The sequence below is a fragment of the Ruditapes philippinarum genome, unplaced genomic scaffold (genome assembly GCF_026571515.1).
Source record: "Ruditapes philippinarum isolate M1 unplaced genomic scaffold, ASM2657151v2 ctg2779_1_1_1_1, whole genome shotgun sequence".
Lineage (NCBI taxonomy): Eukaryota > Metazoa > Mollusca > Bivalvia > Venerida > Veneridae > Ruditapes > Ruditapes philippinarum.
The window spans coordinates 18,131-42,649 of record NW_026865296.1 but is presented as its reverse complement, the minus strand read 5'-3'; the positions used below and the strand labels follow the sequence as shown (position 1 = coordinate 42,649).

Below are 24,519 nucleotides of genomic sequence, written 5' to 3'. Positions count from 1 at the left end.
TTAAATAAAATTAATTTCACATGATGAAATTAAAGCAAACACAGTTGACTTTGAAGAGTTAACATCAAACCTCCCGTGTATAAATGCAAGAGGAATTAGATACACAATTTACACAAAGATTATTAGACTGATCAGAATGGTGATTTGTATTGTACAAGTATTTTTATGCTATAATGAAATGTATATACAACGTATATGTACGATGATATTTACATTTTTGTATTAAAAAATGACAAATCAAGCTGTCTTGTATTTTTTTGAGTAGTTAAACATAATTTTATGTCAGTTTATATGATAAACGATTGAAGCTTATTTGATCCCTTTAGCTGCTTGACCTAGCAAGCTCTATATTACTGGTAGCTAAAGTTTTGTATTTTGATTTTGAAATCTCTAAAACTTTGAATGTATTGTTCGAAATTTAAGCTAAGCAAAATCACTACATGGAACTTTAGCCAAACAGTATATGCTGGCAATTCAAGTAAAGGCAGTTTATCAGAAAGAATACAATTTTTAGCAAAACTCTCCATCTATAAATTCTACACAACTTGGTTTCTTACTGATGTGGGTTAGACTCCTGCCAGGGACTTTGGATTCTTTCATGTGAGGAAGTTATGCAGCTGGCTTACGGAACAAAGATGGTTCCACTAAGCTGTCAACTTGTGCATGAAATTGTGCATAGAGGGGCAAATGAAGTCTTCCGCCACTAGTGAAGTTGTCGTATGACTTTTATATGCGACAACAATGCTACTAAATAAATGATGTAAATAAATAAAAGGAATAACAACTTCATGAACGAGAATACTTTTTTATTTCGGTGGATTTATAAGAAATATGTGCCTAAAATGTTACAGAAACAATAAAGTGTTGTAAAAGTTTTGATTTTTAAGTTTAAAGTAAGACTTTAAATACAACTTACTAAGTTGCTTTGCCAATTTAGTACAAAATTTGTGTTTCAAATCGTCTTATTATACATTATGGAAAGAAAAATTCTAAATCTTTTTAAATCTTACTGAAAATCACAAAACATTTATTTACTTATCGGACATAGATGACTAGAAAAGAGACAAGACCGGAAATTCTAAAAATAGACTGTATAGAGTTTCTAAAATAGCACTAATGCTTGAAAATAAGAAATAGTAGTAATACTGCATATAGAATTCTTTGAAACGAAAATGAAAATTTCAAACAGATTTCTATTAAATAAATTTACCCTCTGATTTCATTCAAGGCTAAAAAAGAAATATAACAAAGAATTGAAGAGAATTTTTGAAATGTTAGGAAATGTTAACAAGACAATTTCATGTGGATTTCTTTTCATACTGATTAGCTGTTAAGCTGTGCACAACAAATTGTTGTTTAAATCAAAACATTAAATTGTGAATGATAAATCTTGAGTTGTAACATTTAATACAAAACTTGCTTCTTTTAATATGGACCGTACATCTTTTTAAAGATTATAAACATTCATATATAGACATGTACCTGACAATGTGTTGAAGGTGAAGATGACCAAGATGAAATAAGCTGGTACTTTGTATTAAGCTACAGTATGTTAATAAATGAGCCATGTCATGACAAAACCAACATAATGGGTGTGTGACCAGCATGGATCCAGACCAGCCTGCGCAAACGCGCAGTCTGATCAGGATCCATGCTGTTCGCTATCAGTTTCTCTACTTGTTATAGGGTCTGTAAGCGAACAGCATGGATCCTGATAAGACTGCGCGGATGCGCAGGCTGGTCTGGATCCATGCTGGTCGCAAACCCATTATGTTGGTTTTGTCATGACACGGCTCAAATGTAGTACTAAAAGTAAAAAAAAGTAAAACTTTAAGCAAAATATGCCAATATACATGTTCACACATCATAAGCTCTTAATTCTCTAATTATTAGTAAGTTTAGTAAGTTCTATTGAGACTTATTTTCATTACCCTTTTTTATTTGAAGCAAATAACATTTAATCTGGTCCAGATTTAAACAACAACTTGTGATGAAACAAAATAGTGATCACAACGTGTCGGAATAACAACATCAACAATAACAACAACAACAATATTACCCTTCCCCACCCCTGTCTTATGATTGCACTGTTGTAGAGTATTCAAATTTCTGTAGTATGTAACTGGAAATGTTTGAAAAAGGACTCAAGACTGAGGGAATTTCTTTTTGAGAAATGCCTTTTGTGTAGTTATCACTTAAATACAAATTTTAAAGTGTCGCATCAATTTCCATGCTGCCATAAAACTGCATATAAAGTCAATTGTATTTATTTCTGAGATATTATTTTTCAGTTGTATAAAATAACTTGTATAGTACCAGTACGAGTGACACTTTCCTTGTACAGTGTTCATGGTGGTGGTCATTATGTCATTTTCATGTATTATGCATTTCTAAGTAAACTCCAACCTAAAATATTAACAATATAAAACAACCTGTGATGTTATTTAATACCTGATTACATATGTCGAGCAAGGTAAAGTTTGCTCTGTCAGTCCAATCTTTATTGAAAAATGTTAACATATTATTTTGATTATTTGATGAAAAACTTATAACTTGGCAAAGAAAATGGTTATACAATTGCTCATAGAAGGATAATTTCAAATTTTGATCTCAAGGTCCTTTTTCAAACAGTGCCAATCATTACTTATATTGCGTATTAACCGATAAATAACAGTGTTTCTGTAAACCCAAATAGGCTTTTGTGACAAAATGAAAAACATTGAACAGTGTTTTTGTCTTCATATGTATCTTTTTAGATTTGAATATCAGAAATTACAAAATGAGGTAAAACAATAGTTGCAAAATGCAGCTTGGATATTTGAACACTATCATTGGTCAATTTCAAATTTAGATTTTTAAATCAACCAATCAAACAACTAGAAATCAACCAATCAAAAAATTAGAAAACTTTTTTTTGGAATGATAGAAAAAAAGCTATAAATCTATAAACATGTAAAAAATAAATTTTCAAACAAAAAAATATACGGTGGAATGTGAAAACATTGTGGTCAAAATGCAATTTCTGTTTTGCATAAACCTGCAATTTGTAAGTAATAATTATTATAACAATAAAATATATAAATTCAACAAATTTTGTAAACAAATAAATAATGAGATTCAAAAATTTCAAAATAAAATGGATTTCGAAGATAAACTCATAGATTATATTATCTATATATATTCAAAACCCTTTTTACATAACAAATGGAAACAAAGAGGGATCTTGACTGCTCAGAAAGTGTAAACATAATAAGAACATCAACCAAAAAGAAATTCCATATATGAACATGAATTGCCAAATATCTATTGGAAATTATAGCCAGTTAAAACTTAAAGCTGTACATTTGTAAGTAAGTTAAAGAAAATATTCAAAAAGTAAAATTTACAAAATATGTAAATTTGTCAATTTTAACTCTTCACAAAACACTTTTAATGAGTCTGAATCAGTCATATTCTAGCCCTTTGCACTAGGCTATTTTTCATATAACTTGAAAAGTTATTTGTGTGGAAAGTATGTCAAGTGCCCTACAACATATTGAATCATTTTACATATACATCTAAATATTTTCATATTTTAGAACAGTTTTTGAATTTTCATTAAAATTAGAATAACTCTGAAGCTATACTGGCTTTAGATAAAAAAAACTGAGTTGTGGCCTTAGAGAAATTATGTCTCAAAGCTTGTAGTTATTTTATATAAATTTCTATACCTCACCCAATCTAATATTCTAAGAGAAAACATTTAGAGATGAAGAAAGTGCAAATCAAACTAAAACTATCATTCTAACAAGGGATAAAAAAAAGTCATGAAATGTGCCGGGAAAATTTATAAAAATTCTGCTGAGAAATTAATTCTGCCTGGGGAGAAACCGAGGAGAAAACATATATATTGACCACAAAGGTTCATACATCTAGATGGGTGTTTCACAATTACATTGAAATTTTGAGGTAAACTTTGTTATGTCATGATGGCAGCTGGCAGAAGATAAAAAACATTATCAGATTTTTATTGATACAGTCTAAGCAAAAATGATATGTATATACCACTTTTTACAAAAAGACTTTTTTTCAAATATATGGAAAATTACCGAGGAATTGGAAGTAAATTAATGTAAAGGATAAATACCACTAAATATTTTCCTTCAACTTCTTCATATAAAACTTACTCTAAAAATAGCACAAAAAATTGCTTCACCAGTTAATCGGACAATTTGGCTGTCAATGACTTTCATATTTCAAATGAGGCAGATATAACCTACACATATATCATAGATGATTAGAATACATAGGACACAAAATCTAAATGAAAAGTAACAATCGTAAATCGAAAAATAATCTTTTCACAGCATTTCTCAGAAAAATGCATTATCACTGTCATTTTGTAAATCAATTTCAAATTTTATAGAGGTAAAATTCATTTCATCAATATATATCTATCAAATTTTTGGCCAATATACAATACATGATTTAATAAAATTAAATTGGTAACAAAGCATAGAAAAAATTCATGAAAGCATGAAAGGTGGGAGTCTTCGTAAGTTAATGTAAAGTAAATAAGTTCACATGCCTTAATACAGTAAACATATATATATGATCTGAACCAACTAATATCCCCGCCCCCTCACCCCCTCCCCAAAATATGTAAAATACATTTGTTTTTAAATTTTAGAAAATAACGGACATTATGCTACAATACAAGGAAAAAATGAATTTTTTCAGAAGGGTAACGAGGCTCACAAAAAATACATCTGAAAACTTCAATGAAATAACTTTTGCCACTTTCTGATGAGTAGCTGCTATAGAATGTTTTATCTGAAAAATGACCTGAATTATTTTTTTTCCCCAAAAAAAATCCTAATAAACTTGCTTTTTCATTAATCTTGTGACAGTCAAATTTACTATTGTTATAAGTATTTTTCAATTTTCATTATTTGTCATTGTATAAAGCTGGCAGTAGGTAAGCTACTCTAGTAGCCTACATATTTGTTGCCTCTGTTCAGCATATTTCTGAGATAATCCCTCACATCATAGTAGTAATCTCTATACTCCGCATCATTCTTCTGAAATAAAAAATATTTAAATCTGAATTCTTATATTTATGTATGAAGGAAAGATCTTACTTAAAAAACAAGCAAATTCGTTGAATTTATATCCCCCGCCGAGTACTGGTTATTATTAACACAACAACTGAAGACATAAGGCTTTATTTATATATTAATCATGGCATAAACTGTAATATTCTTTGAACTTGAAGCCTTGTACCTTCAAACAAGAAGAAGTTTTCACTATATACATATAAGGAAAATCTATGACCCCCTGGAGTGGGGCCAATTTTGACCCCAGGGCTAAAACTTGAACAATTTTGGTAGAGGACCTATAGGTTATATCATATACCAAATATCAAAGCTCTAGGCCTTGTACTTTCAGACAAGATTTTTTAATTTTGCATTTTTGAAACTCCTTTTCTGGCCCTGTGACCTACTTATGCAACAGACCGGAACCATTTGATCAACTTTGGCAGGGGACCACCCTAGGATCATTCCTGTAAAGTTTGGTTGCTGTGCAGTCATTTGTTTCTGAGGAGATGTTGTTTAAAGAAATTGCTGACGACGCACAACGACAGACGGTGGGGGATCACAATAGCTCACCTAGATGTAAAAACATCTTAATCTCCAGACTTCATTGCCATTTTCAAGGCATCAAGAAGGGATCTCACAATTTTCAAATAAGTTGAAAATTGCAAAATTTTACTAAGTCAAGGGCAATAACTCTAAAAATAGTAAAAATATCCGGACGAAAATACCCAGGTGCACAACTTCACATTCTGATCAACATTCCCATAAAGTTTCGTTGAATTCCAGCCATTAGTTGCAGAGAACTACTCCGGAAACGAAATTCGGACGTTTTACTAAGTCAAGGGCAATAACTCTAAAAATACTAAAAATATCCAGACGAAAATACCCAGGTGCACAACTTCACATGCTGATCAACATTCCCATAAAGTTTCGTTGAATTCCAGCCATTAGTTGCAGAGAACTACTCCGGAAACGAAATTTGGACGTTTTACTAAGTCAAGGGCAATAACTCTAAAAATACTAAAAATATCCAGACGAAAATACCCAGGTGCACAACTTCACATGCTGATCAACATTCCCATAAAGTTTCGTTGAATTCCAGCCATAAGTTGCAGAGAACTACTCCGGAAACGAAATTCGGACGTTTTACTAAGTCAAGGGCAATAACTCTAAAAATACTAAAAATATCCAGACGAAAATACCCAGGTGCACAACTTCACATGCTGATCAACATTCCCATAAAGTTTTGTTGAATTCCAGCCATTAGTTGCAGAGAACTACTCCGGAAACGAAATTCGGACGTTTTACTAAGTCAAGGGCAATAACTCTAAAAATACTAAAAATATCCAGACGAAAATACCCAGGTGCACAACTTCACATGCTGATCAACATTCCCATAAAGTTTCGTTGAATTCCAGCCATTAGTTGCAGAGAACTACTCCGGAATCAAAATTCGGACGGACGGATGGACGGACGGACAGACGGACGGACGGAAGGACGGACAACGCCAAAACTATATCCCCCTCCCGATTTCATCGGCGGGGGATAATTACCAAGTAACTGAATTCTCTAGTATAAACAAGTTTTGCCCCCCCCCACCTCTTCCATATGACAGCTGGTAACTTTTTTTACAATCAAAGCAAAAAAAAACTAGTTGGTAATAATTCATCACAGAAAGATTATGAAAGTAAAATTACCATATGTCTGGAAACATATTAGGGTAAAATTTGCTTTGCATTTGTCTCTGTCATCACAATAACTATAAAGTCAATAAACCACTATCCTTATATCAACAAGGTCAATATGAAAGAACTGTTTAAACAGAAATGTTTATAAAACAATATTTATTAAAGAAAACAATGAAAAGCATGTCTATGTTTTGTTGCTTCCAATAAAATTGTATAACATTCTTATGCAATTTTCTTTTATCTAATAATTTTAAAACTCAGCACAACATAATCATACAAACCTTGGCACAGGATGAATCTGTGAAGTCAAAGTCGACAACCTGAGCTTGTTTAGGTTCAACCTGGCGCTTACTAGTGGCATGATCATTGTTCACGTTAACGTTCTTGTCGCATCTCGCTACCTCATCACCGTTCTTGTCTGTAACCACAGCCGAGACTACATACCTGCCATTAGACAGGAGCCGATAGTAATCACCATCTTTACCTATAAAGTAAAACATCAAGAATAGCAATTTTATCAATAAATAAAGTGATTTTATAAAACAAATATTTCTCCTTAAGAAAGAAATATTCATGTTGAATTTTCATGAATTTCGAATATTTCCAATGGTCAATAATACTTTTTTTCGTTGGGTTGGACATTGAACCATCACAGAAGAGATCATATGATGACATTTCAGCTTTACTCGGGGGAGAAAGACCTCAGGTGCCCTTCAGTGCATTATTTTAGGTAAAAATTGGAAATCAAATAACTACATGTAATAATAATATTTGTTTCAAACCTTGAAACATGATTGTCAAAGGAATAAAACAATCCACAAAGAATTGCACTGTTTACTATTCTGTCAGTACCTATTTCGAAATTTTCCCTAAAAATGATGTATGGTCATGTCCAAATTGAAAGACAGACAATTCCATTTTAAATATTTAGTGTGGTAAGACTAACACTAAAATTCCTGACATTAACACTGACTGGATTGTTGACAATTGAAAGCAACTCACTTCCAATACACAAATACAGCAGGCTAGTGGTATATACACTATTTGTCAATAGTATCAATTATGGACTCGCAATTGCTAGCTAAAAGGCTTAAAACAAAAATCTATGCAATTTTATCAACTTTCTAGCCGCAAGGTTTCAGCTCAATTTTTGATACTAAACAGTACCCACGTATAAGAGATTGTGTGCTCTATTGTGTGCATATTATACATGTCACACACCCCTGATGAAGGCATAATACGCCAAAACTACATGGTTATTTATTGATACTTTAGCACTGTATGAACGTTTATTTTCTCCAAATTTATTGTTATTCTGTCTATGTTCTTGTATCCTTCTTGTGATCCAGTGTTTTTCGGAAGGTATTTTGTTGATGTGAACATTTTCAAAAACCTACACTATTAAAATGAGCCGCGTCATGACAAAACCAACATAATGCGTTTGCGACCAGCATGGATCCAGACCAGCCTGCGCATCCGCGCAGTCTGATCAGGATTCATGCTCTTCTCAATCAGTTTCTGTACTTGTAATAGGGTTGGTAAGCGAACAGCATGGATCCTGATCAGACTGCACGGATGTGCAGGCTGGTCTGGATCCATGCTGGTCGCAAATGCGCTATGTTGGTTTTGTTGTGACGCGGCTCATTTGTCAATATCTCCCTGTATATAAAGCTTTCAATAAATCAGAGACATGATAATTATAAGAGGCACTACACTCAATTATCTCCCCACCTAAATTACAGCAATTGAGAAATAGATAATAATATACTTCTGTAAGCTGTAGGAGGTTAATTTATCATTCAGGAAAAGTGGCAGAATAATATGAGATTACTTCTATGAAAGATTAAAGGTAATTGGCTCATGGGAAGAATAATACTTAGCATAGCAGTGCAGTCTGACCAGGCTCTATATTGCTGGTTTGTTTGTTTGTTTGATTGGGTTTTACGTCACATTGACACAATATAGGTCATATCGCGACGTTCCAGCTTTACTGGTGGAGGAAGACCTCAGGTGTCCCTCCGTGCATTATTTCAGACACAAACGATATTGCTGGTTTAAAAGCTAAACTTTATTAAACATTTGCAGTGCCCAAAATAACATTAGACAATCATTTGAACAATTTTGTAAAAGAGGCCCACGAAAGAACTGTCAAATACTAAGTTTAAAATAAATCTAACCAAGTGAATTGTTGATTTATTGTGACTAGTGACTTATGCCAAAGAATAGGTCTGCCACTAAAGGTCATTGAGAGTCTTATGTACTTGTAAGCAGAAAAAACATATGTTATTTTATGGTGGCAAATATTTCTCAGGTTTATTCACTGTATTTCTGACTTACTGGATAACAATTAATACTGAAGTTTTTTCACCTCACATCTGAGTAATTGTGTAATACATAATATTTAAGTTTTTTTCATGACAAAATGTTAATTCTTTTTTCACTATATGACTTACTGGGGGACATATATTTAATTTTTTATTACCATATATTTGACTAACAGGTTAACACATAAAATTTAAGTTTTTTTCATGACATAAACTTTTAATTCATTTTTCACCATATGACTTACTGGGCAACACATAATTATCAATATTTATTTTTTTATTACCACAAATATGACTAACTGGTTAACACACATAATATCTAAGTTTTTTTTTCATCACATAAAGTTTAATTCTTTTTTCACCATATGACTTACTGGGCAACACGTAATTAATAATATCTAATTTTTTATCACCTTATTAATCATCTTATTAATTAGTTTACACATAAAATTCAAGTTTTTTTATGACACAATGTTTGATTTTTATCACCACATATCTGACAAACTGGTTAACAAACAGTATTCAAGAGTTTTTTCATGACATTTCTGACTTACTTGGTATGATATCATGATCAATGTCAGAGTTACTGTCCATGTCTTTCACATGAATATTTGTGTAAGTTTCATCCAGCCAGTTGTCTGGTAGAGTAACTGTGCCCTTTACACCTGTATGTACCTGAAAATATACAATGTCTCCCTCTGTCATAAATCTTGCTATAAATTCATATGGTTATTTTAAATTCTCATACCAAACTGTACTACATTGACTGTATCATCACACCAGCAGAAACATGACTGTGTTGACCTTTAACCTTCTGGAACCGGAAGCGATTAGCCCTTTGCCACCAGTATAGATCCAGGTTAGCCTGAACATCCTTGCAATCTGACCAAGCTCTATACTGTTGATAGCCCAATTTTTTATTTTGACATTAAATCCTCTAAATTTTGAATGAACTGTTTTAAATTCAAATAGAAATCTATGAAACAAATTCAGGAGGTTCAAGGCTAATGGAGTAGGATTTGATACAAAATACACCTTAAACAGACAATGATATATTGTATCCTTATTCAACCTTTGGTTTCTTAAAGCTTTATCTATCCTTTTATTCATGGCAATTTGCTACGTTAGACATGCCATTAAGTAAAGCTTTTGCCATAGAGAAACAGACATTAAAGGTTGAACCACTGTCTATAGTAAACTAAAACTGCTGTCATCCAAGTGCCACCAGAATCAAACAATCTTTTCTTTTAAACCCTGACCACTATAAGAAATACAAAAACATTATACATGTACTATGTATGTTTAGTATTTCATGGCCCCATTCATATCATATTAAACAACCCTAACTTTCATGATTAGCACAATCAAAACATACATTTATATATGTATAACATATAATCTAGTAAAATGCATTTACATACCTGAAACATGAAGTTAAAGAGAGATTCAATGTTATCCAACCACAGTTCCTGTAATTTATCGGCTGCTGGAAATTTGTCACATCCCAGTTCTAATGTAATCTCCATACAGTTTGTACTCAAGTAGTTGTAGTCTTGCATACCTGTAAATTAATAAAATTATAAACAGTGGTTAATCAAATCCCTTAAAACCAATTAATTACAGTTATACATAGTGGTAAATTGTCAGTCTATACACCAAAACATAAACAGTTATACATAGTGGTTAACTGTCTGTCTGTACACGAAAACATATACAGTTATACATGTACATAGTGGTAAAATGCTTGTCTGTACAACAAAACATAAACATTTGTACATATTGATAAAATACCAAACTGTACACCAAAACATGAACAGTTATGCATGGTGGTATGGTGGTAAAATGCCTGTCTTTTAAAACAATGTATTACAGATATACAAAGTGGTAATGGTCATATCTGTAAACCAAATACATAAGGATTATTGCAAGTGGTAAACTGTAGGTTTTTAAACCAATGCAAAATAACTGATATACATAATGGTAAATTGCATGTTTGTTAACAAATGCATTATAGATATATACTGGATTCATAATTCATAAATACATGTATGTAATAACAAATCATATGTACATATATTTATATTCCCTCAAAAAAAAGTAATCACCTCCAGGGACAGAGTACCAGTTTGCGCCATTTGTTATACCATCTTTAAATTCCTTTTCTTTTTCCTCACATTTTGCACCCCCTTTCCCCATTTTACGATGAACATAAGAGTAGCTTTTGGCAAGGTCCCTGAAAATACAATGGATCAATTTTACAAAATATAATAACATTTCTTATCTTTTATCTCCTTTTTCTCCTGCCATACTTGCCACGGTACATGAGCAATTTCATATTACAGGAACTGAACATAAACCCATTATACAATAATTCTCACTGAAAATTGCAATGTCCACTGATGCAATCATAGTTAGACCATTATTAAATTGATTACTTGACGCATTAAATCAGTAATTAAAACTATATATATAGCATTTTCTACAATCAAAATGGCTGCAAAAATCTGAACTAATGTGATCCAAAGCCATGTTAAAGTTATGCAATGGGTGTTTCAAACCGGAAATTCAAGCAACAATCAATACCATGAACCTTCACAGATCGCTAAGCTTTATTTTCCTCACTGCTTTGATGGTAAAACAAGAGCTATTCTTGATTTACATAAGTTTACAAAGGGGCACAATCCACTACAAATCCATGCTATTTTTATGGCTAATCTACATTTGTCATCCCAAGAAATTTCAAGCGGATATCTTGTGTTGTAAATAAGAAATGAAGTTGCCTGAAAAAAAATAACCAAAGTGTCACCTCAATGCTTATACCACCAATGGCACAAAAGTAAGAAGGTTAGTCCCACTGCCCTAATCTTACCATAGTCAAACTAATAAAATAAAATTTACCTGAAAGTCTTGTCATCCGGACTGGCAGTGTACTTATGTGCCGACCCGTCCAGTGTCTCGTCAAATGGGTAATTAGCAACAAGGTCTCCATTATGCATGTTTGCTGACAGCACAAAATCTACTGTGTGAAGCCATGACATTAAAATTTTGGTCTCGCGTTCAAATTTGACACTTGCGTTAGCCTGAAATTCAGAAACTTTTCTTGACTTCTTTATTATTCACATACAAAAGTTAAAGGTATAAAAAGAGGTTAATGGCATTTTAAAACTTTATTTCAGAGTAGATAATTCTAAAATCATATAATCATAATAGAAATAAATATATCGGCCTGATGGAAGTCACATTGCTATGTTATGACAATTTTATTGTTTTCTGTTATTTGAAGTTAAGTTCTCTAGTGCCAGCATGACAGTAAATCACTCAGAATAATTATTACATGTAGTTCAGAACGTTCCCCTTGATTGTAAATAAGTGAAAAGAAGAAAAATGTGTGGCGGCGTGGCAGAGTGGTATACGCGTCAACTAGTAATCTAAGGATTGACGACTGCATGCGTTCAAACCTTGTCAGGGGCAAGCTGTTGTTTCCTTGAGCAAGAAACTTTACATTCATTGCTTAGTACTGGTTGGTTCCAGGAACAGATTCAAGAGTGTTTCAATAAGCTTATAGCTTCCAACACAATCAAACTTAAATAAATTTGTATAAACTAAAATGAAGTGTCCAATAATGAAAAATTAATAAGTGAAAAATCTTACTAAATGGAATGAACTTATAATTAAGCTAAAACTTCAGAAGTCAATGTCATTATTATAAAGTCACTCTGATTCCAAAAACCATGTTATGAAAGAGACTTTGCAGTTTTTATTTTCAGTCCTACCTGCTCAAGTAGTTGCATTACTTCAAAATGTTGATCAATGTGGTTGTTTGGATGATTTGGCTGGTTGTGAATTTTGTAGTAGATCTTATTCAAGTCGGGGAAATTGCGGTTTAAGTCTACACCGTTAGCATTGGCTCGTCCGGCTAACCAGTTACTGACTCCATTCTGGTACCCATCTGCATCTGATGTCTAAAAATAGAAATAAAAATATTTCTACATAAAGTGCATAAAGCTATATCTATGCTGCCTGCAGTTTACAAATTATTTTCTTAGAATTTTGACAAGAGTAATACAAAAATTTATGCCTGTATGAAAGAAATATGTATATCTCCTAATAAAAGCAAACTGCACATGTACAAAATCATTGATGAGAGGTTAAAACCATCCTTAAAATAGCAGCACAATATTTTGTTCCGGAACATTTTATTCTATTTACGTACTGTATCCATGTGTGATAAATAGCAGAAACATTCAATATTAACTCTTCTGAGAATCTATTTTAAGATTATAGAAACAACTTAGTTTTATGGTTTTCGATTTAATCAACATATTTCATAAGATATAGCCTTATACACTTTAAAGCAAAGACTTTATATACAAATGTCTAATATTTTAAACCTCACATGACATTAAATACAATGCCTATCATTTTTAATTGGAAGTTCTTTTTATAATGACATACATGTACAATAACTATCATAAAAAGTATTTAAGTAATAAAGGGACTAAATACAAATTATTCTATTTGCATCTGAAGGACTCTGTAAGCTACAAGTAAAATTCTCAGAATCTCTAATTTATATTTTTTATTTTAACTCAAGTGATGGCATTTAACTTTGCCAGGGAGCCATGAAATCCTGAGGGTCATTTTTACTAAGTTTTACCGACTACAAGGCCAAATCCCCATGATTTTAACAAAATTTGACCCTCCAGTTAAAATCCTGAGGGTCAAATCAGGCCTTTTGGAAATTTTAAGGGTCAAAGAGTCCTTTCAAGGGTCAAACGGACACTTTGATTGCAGAAAATTATTTAAGAATATCAATAACCTCCCCTTTGATATATTGTCACATTATCGAAATTTATCGCAAGTGAACAAGTATACCAAGTTTAAGGTGGAATGCTTCGATAGTTTTCTGAGAACGAAAAGGTGAACCAACGTAGACCAGAGTATCATCATATCAGCTACACTTTCATTCTTCGAAAAGTAGAGCTAGACAAGAGCTGTTGGTAGGGACAGCATGTTCAACTTTTTTCAGTGTTTGATAGTAAAACAAGAGCCTGGATAATGTAAGAAGAAACAAAGAGGAAGATTTTATTTACAAAAATACGAATAATGTTCATGACATAGTCATGAGTCTTGGAGATTGACCAAAGATATTTATTAAGTTCCCCAAGGGCCTTTTTCCATTATTCCATTCAAAATCCATACCAGAGTTATAGAAGTATAGTCTGTAACTATACTCTGAATAGTTGAGCTAAAAACTAACTTTTTTAAACTCATCCACACTAGACAACCTTTACTTGATAAACTTTTACCTGAATCTTTTAAAAGATTCAATTAAAAAGTCACCAAGAATAATCCTCTACACAACAAAACAAATCTATTAGGAAATTAATAAGCTTTATATCAATTTATAAGGCCATAGTCGCTTTTCTAATTAAGAAAATTACGCACCTAATTTAATCAATCAGCTAATAATATAGCCATTAATCCATATTCTAGACTATGACAAAGCAAAAAGTCTGAGGTCAATAACATTCCAGGCATTTGCATGGTCCAAATTTTAGATAGCAAGTCAGATATTAACCCTTTAAGTGCAATATAAATAGAGCTCTATTCTGAGGGATTTCCTAAGGATTGTTTTTACTGAATCCCCTAAAACTTACAATTGACTGCTCCAAATTTAAAGCAGGACATGTCCATTACAGTTATTCCACAGGGATAATTACTAAGTTTCTATAAATATCAGAACACAATGAAAACTCAACTGGCTTGAGTCGCAGACAATGTATATGTATTGTAACGCTGGCCTCAGAGAAAATTCTGCGTATTTGGGCAAATTAAAAAGTGAAAAACAAAACAAAAATTCTAAACACACAATGACGTTTCTGGGCAAACCTCAGGTTATTTTAACAAAAATTTTCAATGAGGTTATCATGATCAGAAATTTCGATTATTTTTGATGCCACAAAGCATACATGAAAACCAATTCTTAACTTAACATTCATTTACATTGTACATGTACCTAACAGTCTTGAATATGAATGCTTTAAAGCTGTTTTCCTTCAGTGTATATATTTAGTTAATGTTGAAAAAAAAAATTCTCTAGGAAAATCAAATTTTACAGTTGGCATTTTATTTACAGTCATATAAATTAAAAATAAATATGTTGCAAATTCTTTCAAAACTTTGGATTTTAAATTCAAGATTAAATTATTTACTTACAGAAGCAATCTCCCAGCCATCAGGATTCATGGTGGGCATGATGTGTATACGGGTGTTTTCAATGAGCCAATTTATATGTCTGTCATCATCTTTCTGCTGTATATATGCAGTGCACATGTAGTCCATCAGTCTTAGTAGTAGCTCTCTTCCCACAACTTCATTTCCATGCATGTTACCAATATATTTAAACTCTGGAATACCTACAATAAATAATTATATATGAAAATATTGAATTTCAACATTTTAATTTGAAAAAATTATAAAAGAATCATTAAAGAGTTTAGTAACATGCCATGATAGTTTCGTAAGACAGTGCAACCTAAATTTATGGGCATAAATAATATATTTGCACTTTGGAATATCTATTTTGTTTCAACAGAATTGCTCTTACAGTCAAGATAGAAAACCAGTTGCAATTTGTACAGGTCGTACAAAATACATGTATTTAACCAAAATTATACAAATGGGCATAACTCCAAAAATATTGCTTTTAGAATTATGCCCCTTGTCCTACAACTGCACCTTGTCATGATAAGCAAGAATTCCAAGTTTTATGCTGATGACTTGAAATGTTTGACTAACGGACTACATTATCATTATTATTAAAGTTTTTGAAAAACAACATTGAACAACGTCATCACCACAGGGATTATATCAGCTTGACTTTTTTTAAACAGATGAGCCATAAATGGGTATAAGCTTGTAAAAATCAATGACAGAGTTACAAACGTGTGCCTGCAAGTGTAAGTAATGGTCATTGCTTAAAAACAAGGGTTTGGCAAAAAAAGTAAAGTAGTACACTTAAATTCTGAGACAAAAAGGGACAATATCTGTAATAGGGTAATACCACCTGACCTAGAAAGGGAAGTGATGGTTAAAAATAATAAAGAGTAATTACTTTTAAGTAAAATTGAGGTTACATTAAAATGAAGTTATTTTACAAATGAAAAATGCATTGATCAGACTTAATTTTAATTTGTACATGTTTTTCTTTTTAAGAATGAAAAACATGTTAATATAATTGTAAATTTATGGAAAGTGTCAAATCTGATTCAAGATTTCAAATTCATCCAACCAAACATTATCAATGCATAGTTATTCATGCATATGATTTTTCCTGAAATGTGAAAAAAAGTTAATATTTTGTATAAGGATGGAAAAAACACAAGATGTTTGATAAAGAGGAATATTTTTCGCTATTTCCAGAAGTTTCTTCAGATCTCTAGTCTTAATGGACTTTGTTCTTGGCAGGACTCAGGGCTCACACTGGCTCAAATAAAATAATAGCCAATATTTTTAAATTCAAATAATAATAGCCAAAAGTTCAGCGGACTATTCACGATTTAGCGATTAACAACATAAGCAGTTGATTAAATAAACATTACATATAAACCTTTTTCAGTTTTATAAGGATTCTCAAATAAACTGATACATTTGTGTATATATTGATAACTACCTTTTTTTTCAATAGAACCACAACTTAAATTGTTATTATAGAACAGAATAAAAATGTTATATAGTATAATTACTGTATATCAATAATATTAAAGATTCATTATTAATTTACATAATGCTATTATCAGACAATTTCTTTTGTTTGTTCTTATCAAATTTTGTCAGCTATAACTCCTGTCAATTTCCACATTTCACACAGAACTGGAGTAAATCTAGGTCATATTAGCCTATAAAAATAACACTTGCAAACTCATTCACAAAATGCAGCCTTTTTTCTGAATAACTTACTGAAAAATGTCATCATCACCAATGTAATACAAATTTTCTGCCATAATAGTAAATATTTTTAAACTGAACATAGCTTATTTTCACCTTTAAATAAATATCAATATTACCGGTGTCGCGAAAATATGTGACAATCGGATTTTTTCTGTTTTCTGAAAAAATACTCACAATTTTGGTTGTTGTGCAAATAGTTGTTTGGAAGTTAATACTTTTTAAATATTTTATCATTGTTTTCCACTGGCTATTTAGTCAAGTAGCTTAAAACAAAAAAAAAATCAAAATTTGCTATTAATACTGCAATTTACGGTAAATTTTGGGTTAATCAATATCCAGTTTATCAATTTTAAGACGATCTTTTTGGCTAATTGATGGATATTTGATGGCTATTATCATGCTGGACAATATCTTTAAAGTACTTATACAATTTTACATCTCGCATGTATTTTTATCACCTCGGGCAATATGGTAAGCAGCACGTGACCGATAAAAATTTGACACTCGATTAAATCCACCCCGCTGGTGTTAATTGGGTCTACTGCATTCTTTATCGATTTTTACACCTTAAATAAACACTGTTGGAAGTAAAAAATAATCGCCAGATTTTGTAGCCAAAATGCAAAAATAATCGCCAATCTTATAAAATAATCGCAAATGGCGACTATGGCGACCGACAGCGTGAGCCCTGGGACTGGTGTTGTTGGTGTTATTTTGTATTTCAATAATATTGATGCAGTAGAACTAGAATTTAGATGTACAAGAATCTATTCATACTCATACTCATAGTAAACAGGGGTTCTGCTAGCCATCGAATCCTGAGGGTCACTTTGATCAGTATGGACTAAGTTTTGCCAATTACGTGGCCAAATCCCCAAGATTTTAACAAAATTTGACCCTCCGGATCAAATCAGGCCTTTAGGAAATTTGAAGGGTCAAAGAGTCATTTCAAAGGTGAAATGGACACCCTGTACATAACACCAGAGGGGTCTAATCCAGAGATTGACCTTTTCAAAAACCTAGGCTGAGCGAGTAATGGTATAACTGTACATTATGGATTTTATAGCTCTGGGAAATTACACCTAATGAAGTACACAGAATTATTACGTGATATTTCTACTTTATCATTATTTATATGTGGAAAAACTTTATGTCTTAGAAGAAAATTAACCATGTTCCTTTACTGTAACATTTACCTTACTCAAATAGTATAAAAATTAATAATGTAAATCTATAAATTATATAGTAGTTGTAATAGCACCTACAACAATAAATAGTGACATTTATGCCTAAACGTGTGTATTTACCAGGCTGGTTAAAATCATAAAATGTCTGATTGGGCTATAATCACATAAAATTCATTTTTCTAGAAAAATAATTAATATGTTTCTTTCAAACTTATTTTGTTTATTAAGCATTATATATGATACAAATCAAAATAAAAAAAATGGTTGCATTTTATTTCCTTAGAATTATTTCCCCTTTTCCCATTTTCAGGAAACAAAATATTTGAAGTTCATAAAAATTATGTTATAATGTAAAATTCTTAACAGAAATGTGTCAAACAACTCTATTTTGCTCTAGAATATTGTGCCAGTATCATTATTCTATAGATTTGGATTTAATATTCTGTTTTTGGCATATATATTTTAACAATTCTTTGACACTGAACATTATAATTTGAAGTTTTCTCTGAAACTGAATAAAATGTATTTTGACAGGTGTTGATCATAAAGAAGTTACATGTATTTAACCTTTTTTGTTTTATACTTTGCTTTGGTAACATATTTAAGGACTTTAAAAATCATGTGTTATGAAAACATGAAAAAGGGGAAATAATTCCTACAAAAAATACAAAAGTGACAGTAACCAAATAATTTTCTTTCTGTCTATGTCATATATATTGCTCAATATAAAAACTAACAAAGTTTTAAAGAAATATCTTTTTATTACATGCTTTTCGGTGGTTTATAGAAATATATCAGTGATATAAAACTGGTAATTTCACTGTTTGAAACAGTGAAATTACCACTTTGATAATTTCACTGTTTTGAATTTAAGCCCCTTTCGTTGTTTCACTGAAATACAAGCGTGCACAGTACTGGGTACCAACTTAATGACGTGACGTCGTAAATGACGTCACGTTGTATTATTATTTGGCGCGCTTTTCATTCAGTATTATATTTAATGTCTTTTTAAAACGTTTAATTGCATGTAATAAAAAGAAAATTTGTTTAATTTAGTGTAAGATCGAAATATATTTCACCTTGTGAACACCAAATGTTCATATTTCACTCGTGGCTGCGCCACTCGTGAAATATACCTTTTGGTGCTCACTCGGTGAAATATATTCCGATCTTACACTGAACTAAACAAATATCCTCTATATCATTTTTATAGATATATGATCTTTGATGTCTTAAGAAGTTAAGTTCGATCGGGCATTTTAACCAGCCTGTTTACATTATTTTTTTTGTATGATTATTTGTACACTGATAAAGATCTTAAATAATTGTTTAACTAATGATTTATTTTCATGTTAATCTTAAATTTTTATTTTCTATTGAAAATTAAGTTTGACAAAATGAATGAATTGCATATATATAGACTAGTCCTATAAATATGACGTGGCTTTGAGATATTTTTGCTTCTGGGCAAAGCAACGTCATATCGAAATTGCTCAAAAACCCATAGCATGTTCCGCCAGAAAATCGGGCGGAACGAAAAACAATGAAGACAGCGTGTATTTACATAATTTTTGACCTATTTATGAACAAAACTAAAAAATAAATACCTTTTGTCAAAATAATTAAACTGTCACATCCGAAAAATCATGATTAAATCCTCTAATGTATTTCAATTCCTTTTACAGCCGATAAACAAATGGCGGCCGTAAAGTGCGCGAAATCTGATTGGCTAATTCAAATGCAAGCGTTTAACTGAGTCAGAACAATCTAACGGATTATTTTTTTAACGAAATAATTGCCCATGCACCGTCAGTGTGTTCGAATATATTTTTCCGTTCAAAAATTTGGAATCAATCTGTAAAGCACCTTGCTTAACCAGTATGGCTGATAGACAAAAATAGATTGATGTTTATATTTTATTTTAAATTGATAAGTACATCGTTTGAAAGTTTTTGTGTATGATTGAGCATGAAATTGAAAGAAAATATGATAAGCTTTTGAATAAAGCTTGAAAGGCAAGACAATAGACATTTTTGGAATTTTTTATGATGCTATGCGTTTTTGAGCAATAACTATTAGACGTCAGGCTTGACCGACAAAAACTATAACAAGCCTGTAACGTCTAATATATTGGACTAATATATAGACTATTTCTAAACAATAACTGCTTTCCTATTTTGGACTTAGATTCCTTTCATTTAAATCACTTTAATAATAATAGACAGATAAATTACCTTTTACATGTGTTCCTGGCTGCTTGGCAAATTCAATTACCCACAGCTTGTTGTTATTGACTGTTGTTTTCGGGACATTTTCGTGTTCTTTTTCGGGCAAACTATATAACCTCGTAATTTCTGGACATCTTTCATTGACAGCAACCATTATATCTTTCAATTCTTTATTGTCATGATGCTTGTTCCAGTCAAACTCATGACTATCCTCAGTTGTGCTTCCATGAAATGACGCGAAAAACAAAGGTAAAATCGCCAGAAATATCTTTACGTTCGCCATTTCTCTAAATTCTTATTTCAAACAAATTTAATCCCCAGACCCACTTCCAAAGCACGTTCAAACAGAAGAAATCAAACAAAATCTGCTAGAGTATTGCTGTCTTCATTTCTCAATCAATTTGTTTAGGATTGACGTCATAAAACTGAAGGAATCGATACTCTTCACGGGATAAGTCATTGGTTGGACTAGAAATATACTCTATAGTTATTTCTTTAACGAATGAGTAATATTACGGTACGGTGTGAACAAATTCAAAGTATATAATCAACTATAATTGTTATTAATAGATACGTCGATAAGATGGTGATAAATTACATTTGTTTCAATACTAGCATAAAACTACCGGATAGTCCCTTGAACGCGAATAAATTAAAGCAGTCGCTACTTCTCGGCTATTTCCGTAATTGTTTACTTCAACGATTCGTCCCACTCATGATTCGCCTATTATTGTAACACTTTGCATTACATTGACAATCATTATAATTATTGATTTTATATCATTACTTCATTTTGAAAATGTTCGTGTTTGAGACGCTTTGATTATTCTTTGCATGCATGAAAAAAAGTTTGACATTAAAGAAACAAACAAGCGCGCGCACACGCACGCACATGCGCACGTGCACATCCAAAACACCAATATTTATTCAAATATTCGCATCTGGAGCTGTGAGAGCATCCATGTTTTTATCGGTATTGATTGGTTAATCGAACGTTTGAGTCAGCGATGATTTTCTATAATAAAACATTTACAGTGTGCCAAAATGACAGTTCATATTCATATTATTATAAATGGGAAAAAAACTTTTATGTTGAATAAGAGTTTGGCATATAACTGTCAAAATGTATATGGACAGCATAATTCCAGTTTAAAATGTCAAGTTACTGATCCCGCGTCACGAATTCCCGTGTCATTATGGTAACATGTCATAAAATAACTCTCTGTTCGAGAGGTCTGTATCATTCTAAGATGATTTTACAGATAAACGTGACAGAAAATCTCTATTTGAATTGAACAAACATCATTATTGTCTTTTGGCACAAAAAATAAATCATGTAGTTTTGTATGATATGATCCGTTCAAATGAAACACATCTAGCTGCTATATTTTGTGTGGTAAACTCCAGATATAAGTATAGATTAAATCATTTTAAACATTTTTGCTTGAGCATGACACAGGTGTTAATGAGATATAAATAAATCGCATCTCGAATGAAAATATAGTTATATTTAAGAAGGTTTTAAAAGAGATAACAACAAATGTCAAAACGCAGTGAACCATTCTAATATATTTCTACGAGAACCTTTTAAACAGACATTTAAAATAAGCATAAGATTAAATAATACTGTATTATTTGAAATGAAAATGGAATAAACAAAACATTCTTTGCTACGAACTCTTTGAAAACGGTAGACATAAAACATTGTCATGATTGATGCAATTATATATACGCGATATCTTTATTTTATCAGCAATATTTTTATTGTATCAGTAATATCTGTATTTTATACACTATATCTTTATTTGATCAGAAATACCTTTTTTGTATCAGCAATACATTTATTGTATCAACAGTACCTTTATTGTATCATAAATACCTTTATTGTATCATTAATACCTTTATTGTATCATCAATACCTTTAGTGTATCAGCAATATAGTTATGTTATCAGCAATATATTTATTTTATCAGTAATATCTTTGTTTTAACAGCAATATTTTTGTTTTAACAGCAATATCTCTATTTAATCAGCAATATCTTTATTTTATCCGCAATATATTTTTATCACCAATATCTTTATCTAATCCGCAATATCTCTATTTTATCAGCAATATCTTTATTTTATCAGCAATATTTTTTTATTGTATCAGCAATATCTTTATCAGAAATACCTTTATTGTATCAGCAGTACCTTTATTGTATCAACAGTACCTTTATTGTATCAACAATACCTTTATTGTATCAGCAATATCTTTATTTTATCAGCAATTCCTTTATTGTATCAGCAATTCCTTTATTTTATCAGCAATATCTTCATTTTATCAGCAATGTCTTTATTGTATCAACAATATCTTCATTTTATCAGCAATACCTTTATTGTATCAGCAATTCCTTTATTTTATCAGCAATATCTTCATTTTATCAGCGATATCTTTATTTTATCAGCAATATCTTTATTGTATCAGCAATATCTTCATTGTATCAGCACCACCTTCATTGTATCAGCAACACCTTTATTTTATCAGCAATTTTATCTTTATTTTATCAGCAATATCTTTATTTTATCAGCAATACATTTATTGTATCAGCAATACCTTTATTGTATCATCAGCAATGTCTTTACTGTATCAGCAATATCTTTATTGTATCAGCAATATCTTTATTGTATCAGCAATATCTTTATTGTATCAGCAATATCTTTACTGTATCAGCAATATCTTTATTGTATCAGCAATATCTTTATTGTACCAGCAATACCTTTATTGTATCATCAGCAATATCTTTATTGTATCAGCAATATCTTTATTGTATCAGCAATATCTTTATTGTATCAGCAATATCTTTATTGTATCAGCAATATCTTTATTGTATCAGCCATATCTTTATTGTATCAGCAATATCTTTTCTGTATCAGCAATATCTTATTGTATCAGCAATACATTTATTGTATCAGCAATACCTTTATTGTATCAGCAATACCTTTATTGTATCACCAGCAATGTCTTTACTGTATCAGCAATATCTTTATTGTATCAGCAATATCTTTATTGTATCAGCAATATCTTTATTGTATCAGCAATATCTTTACTGTATCAGCAATATCTTTATTGTATCAGCAATATCTTTATTGTATCAGCAATGTCTTTACTGTATCAGCAATATCTTTATTGTATCAGCAATGTCTTTATTGTATCAGCAATATCTTTATTGTATCAGCAATGTCTTTACTGTATCAGCAATATCTTTATTGTATCAGCAATATCTTTATTGTATCAGCAATATCTTTACTGAATCAGCAATATCTTTATTGTATCAGCAATATCTTTACTGTATCAGCAATATCTTTATTGTATCAGCAATATTTTTATTGCATTAGCAATATCTATGACAAATATATTAATAACAAATGTATATATTTAAGTGACATATACTTAAAACAAAATTAACATATAGAGCAATACAGGTAAAATCTTCATCACGTGACAGATCTTGAATTTATTGCTGTTTATTGAGAGTATTGTATTGACAATGGTTTATACTGGCAACTAGTCTTATGAACGGCAAATTATGTCACTTTCATCTGCATACATGCTGATTTTGCTGAAATCTTTGCTGAAATCTTTGCTGAAATCTGTGATAGCCTGAGCCTCTGAGTGATCATGATTTTCTGTCAGAATGTTAACCACTTTCAGAGTGTTTCTATCATCATCGGCAGCCACGAAAATCCATTTCTATATACAACGGCAGCATTTCCTCCTCGACCGGGCTAGTTTGACGCCTGGGATAACACGAAAACAATTTATGAAATGGGTAAACGAGTCCAAAATTACCTGGCTGTATACCTAGTCAATTGACAAAAAGTTTGTAACAATGAATTTGTCCTTATTTGCATAATGTAAAAATGCAGCAATGTGTCATTACTGGCGCCAGTTATACGGTGTGGGTTTTGAGTTTTTTTATTCAACCCCCTCCACCCACCACCATCCCCCCCCCCCACGATTTGCCCCTGGTCGGTCTTGAACCAACACGGCCAGCAATCCTTAGATTACTTGTCCGACGTGT

General features: G+C 31.4%; 1 protein-coding gene across 1 annotated transcript; it reads right to left on the bottom strand.

Moving 5' to 3' along the window:
* Window positions 1-4,641: 4,641 nt before the first annotated feature.
* Window positions 4,642-20,895, bottom strand: LOC132728571 (carboxypeptidase E-like). Its single transcript, XM_060714230.1, has 9 exons — window positions 20,462-20,895; window positions 15,307-15,506; window positions 12,861-13,049; window positions 11,986-12,167; window positions 11,193-11,320; window positions 10,509-10,648; window positions 9,642-9,762; window positions 7,045-7,247; window positions 4,642-5,060 (listed from the first exon to the last, which is right to left on the bottom strand). The coding sequence occupies exons 1-9, from the start codon at window positions 20,736-20,738 to the stop codon at window positions 4,968-4,970; spliced, it is 1,533 nt and encodes a 510-aa protein (XP_060570213.1). The 5' UTR covers window positions 20,739-20,895; the 3' UTR covers window positions 4,642-4,967.
* Between the last annotated feature and the right edge of the window lie 3,624 nt (window positions 20,896-24,519).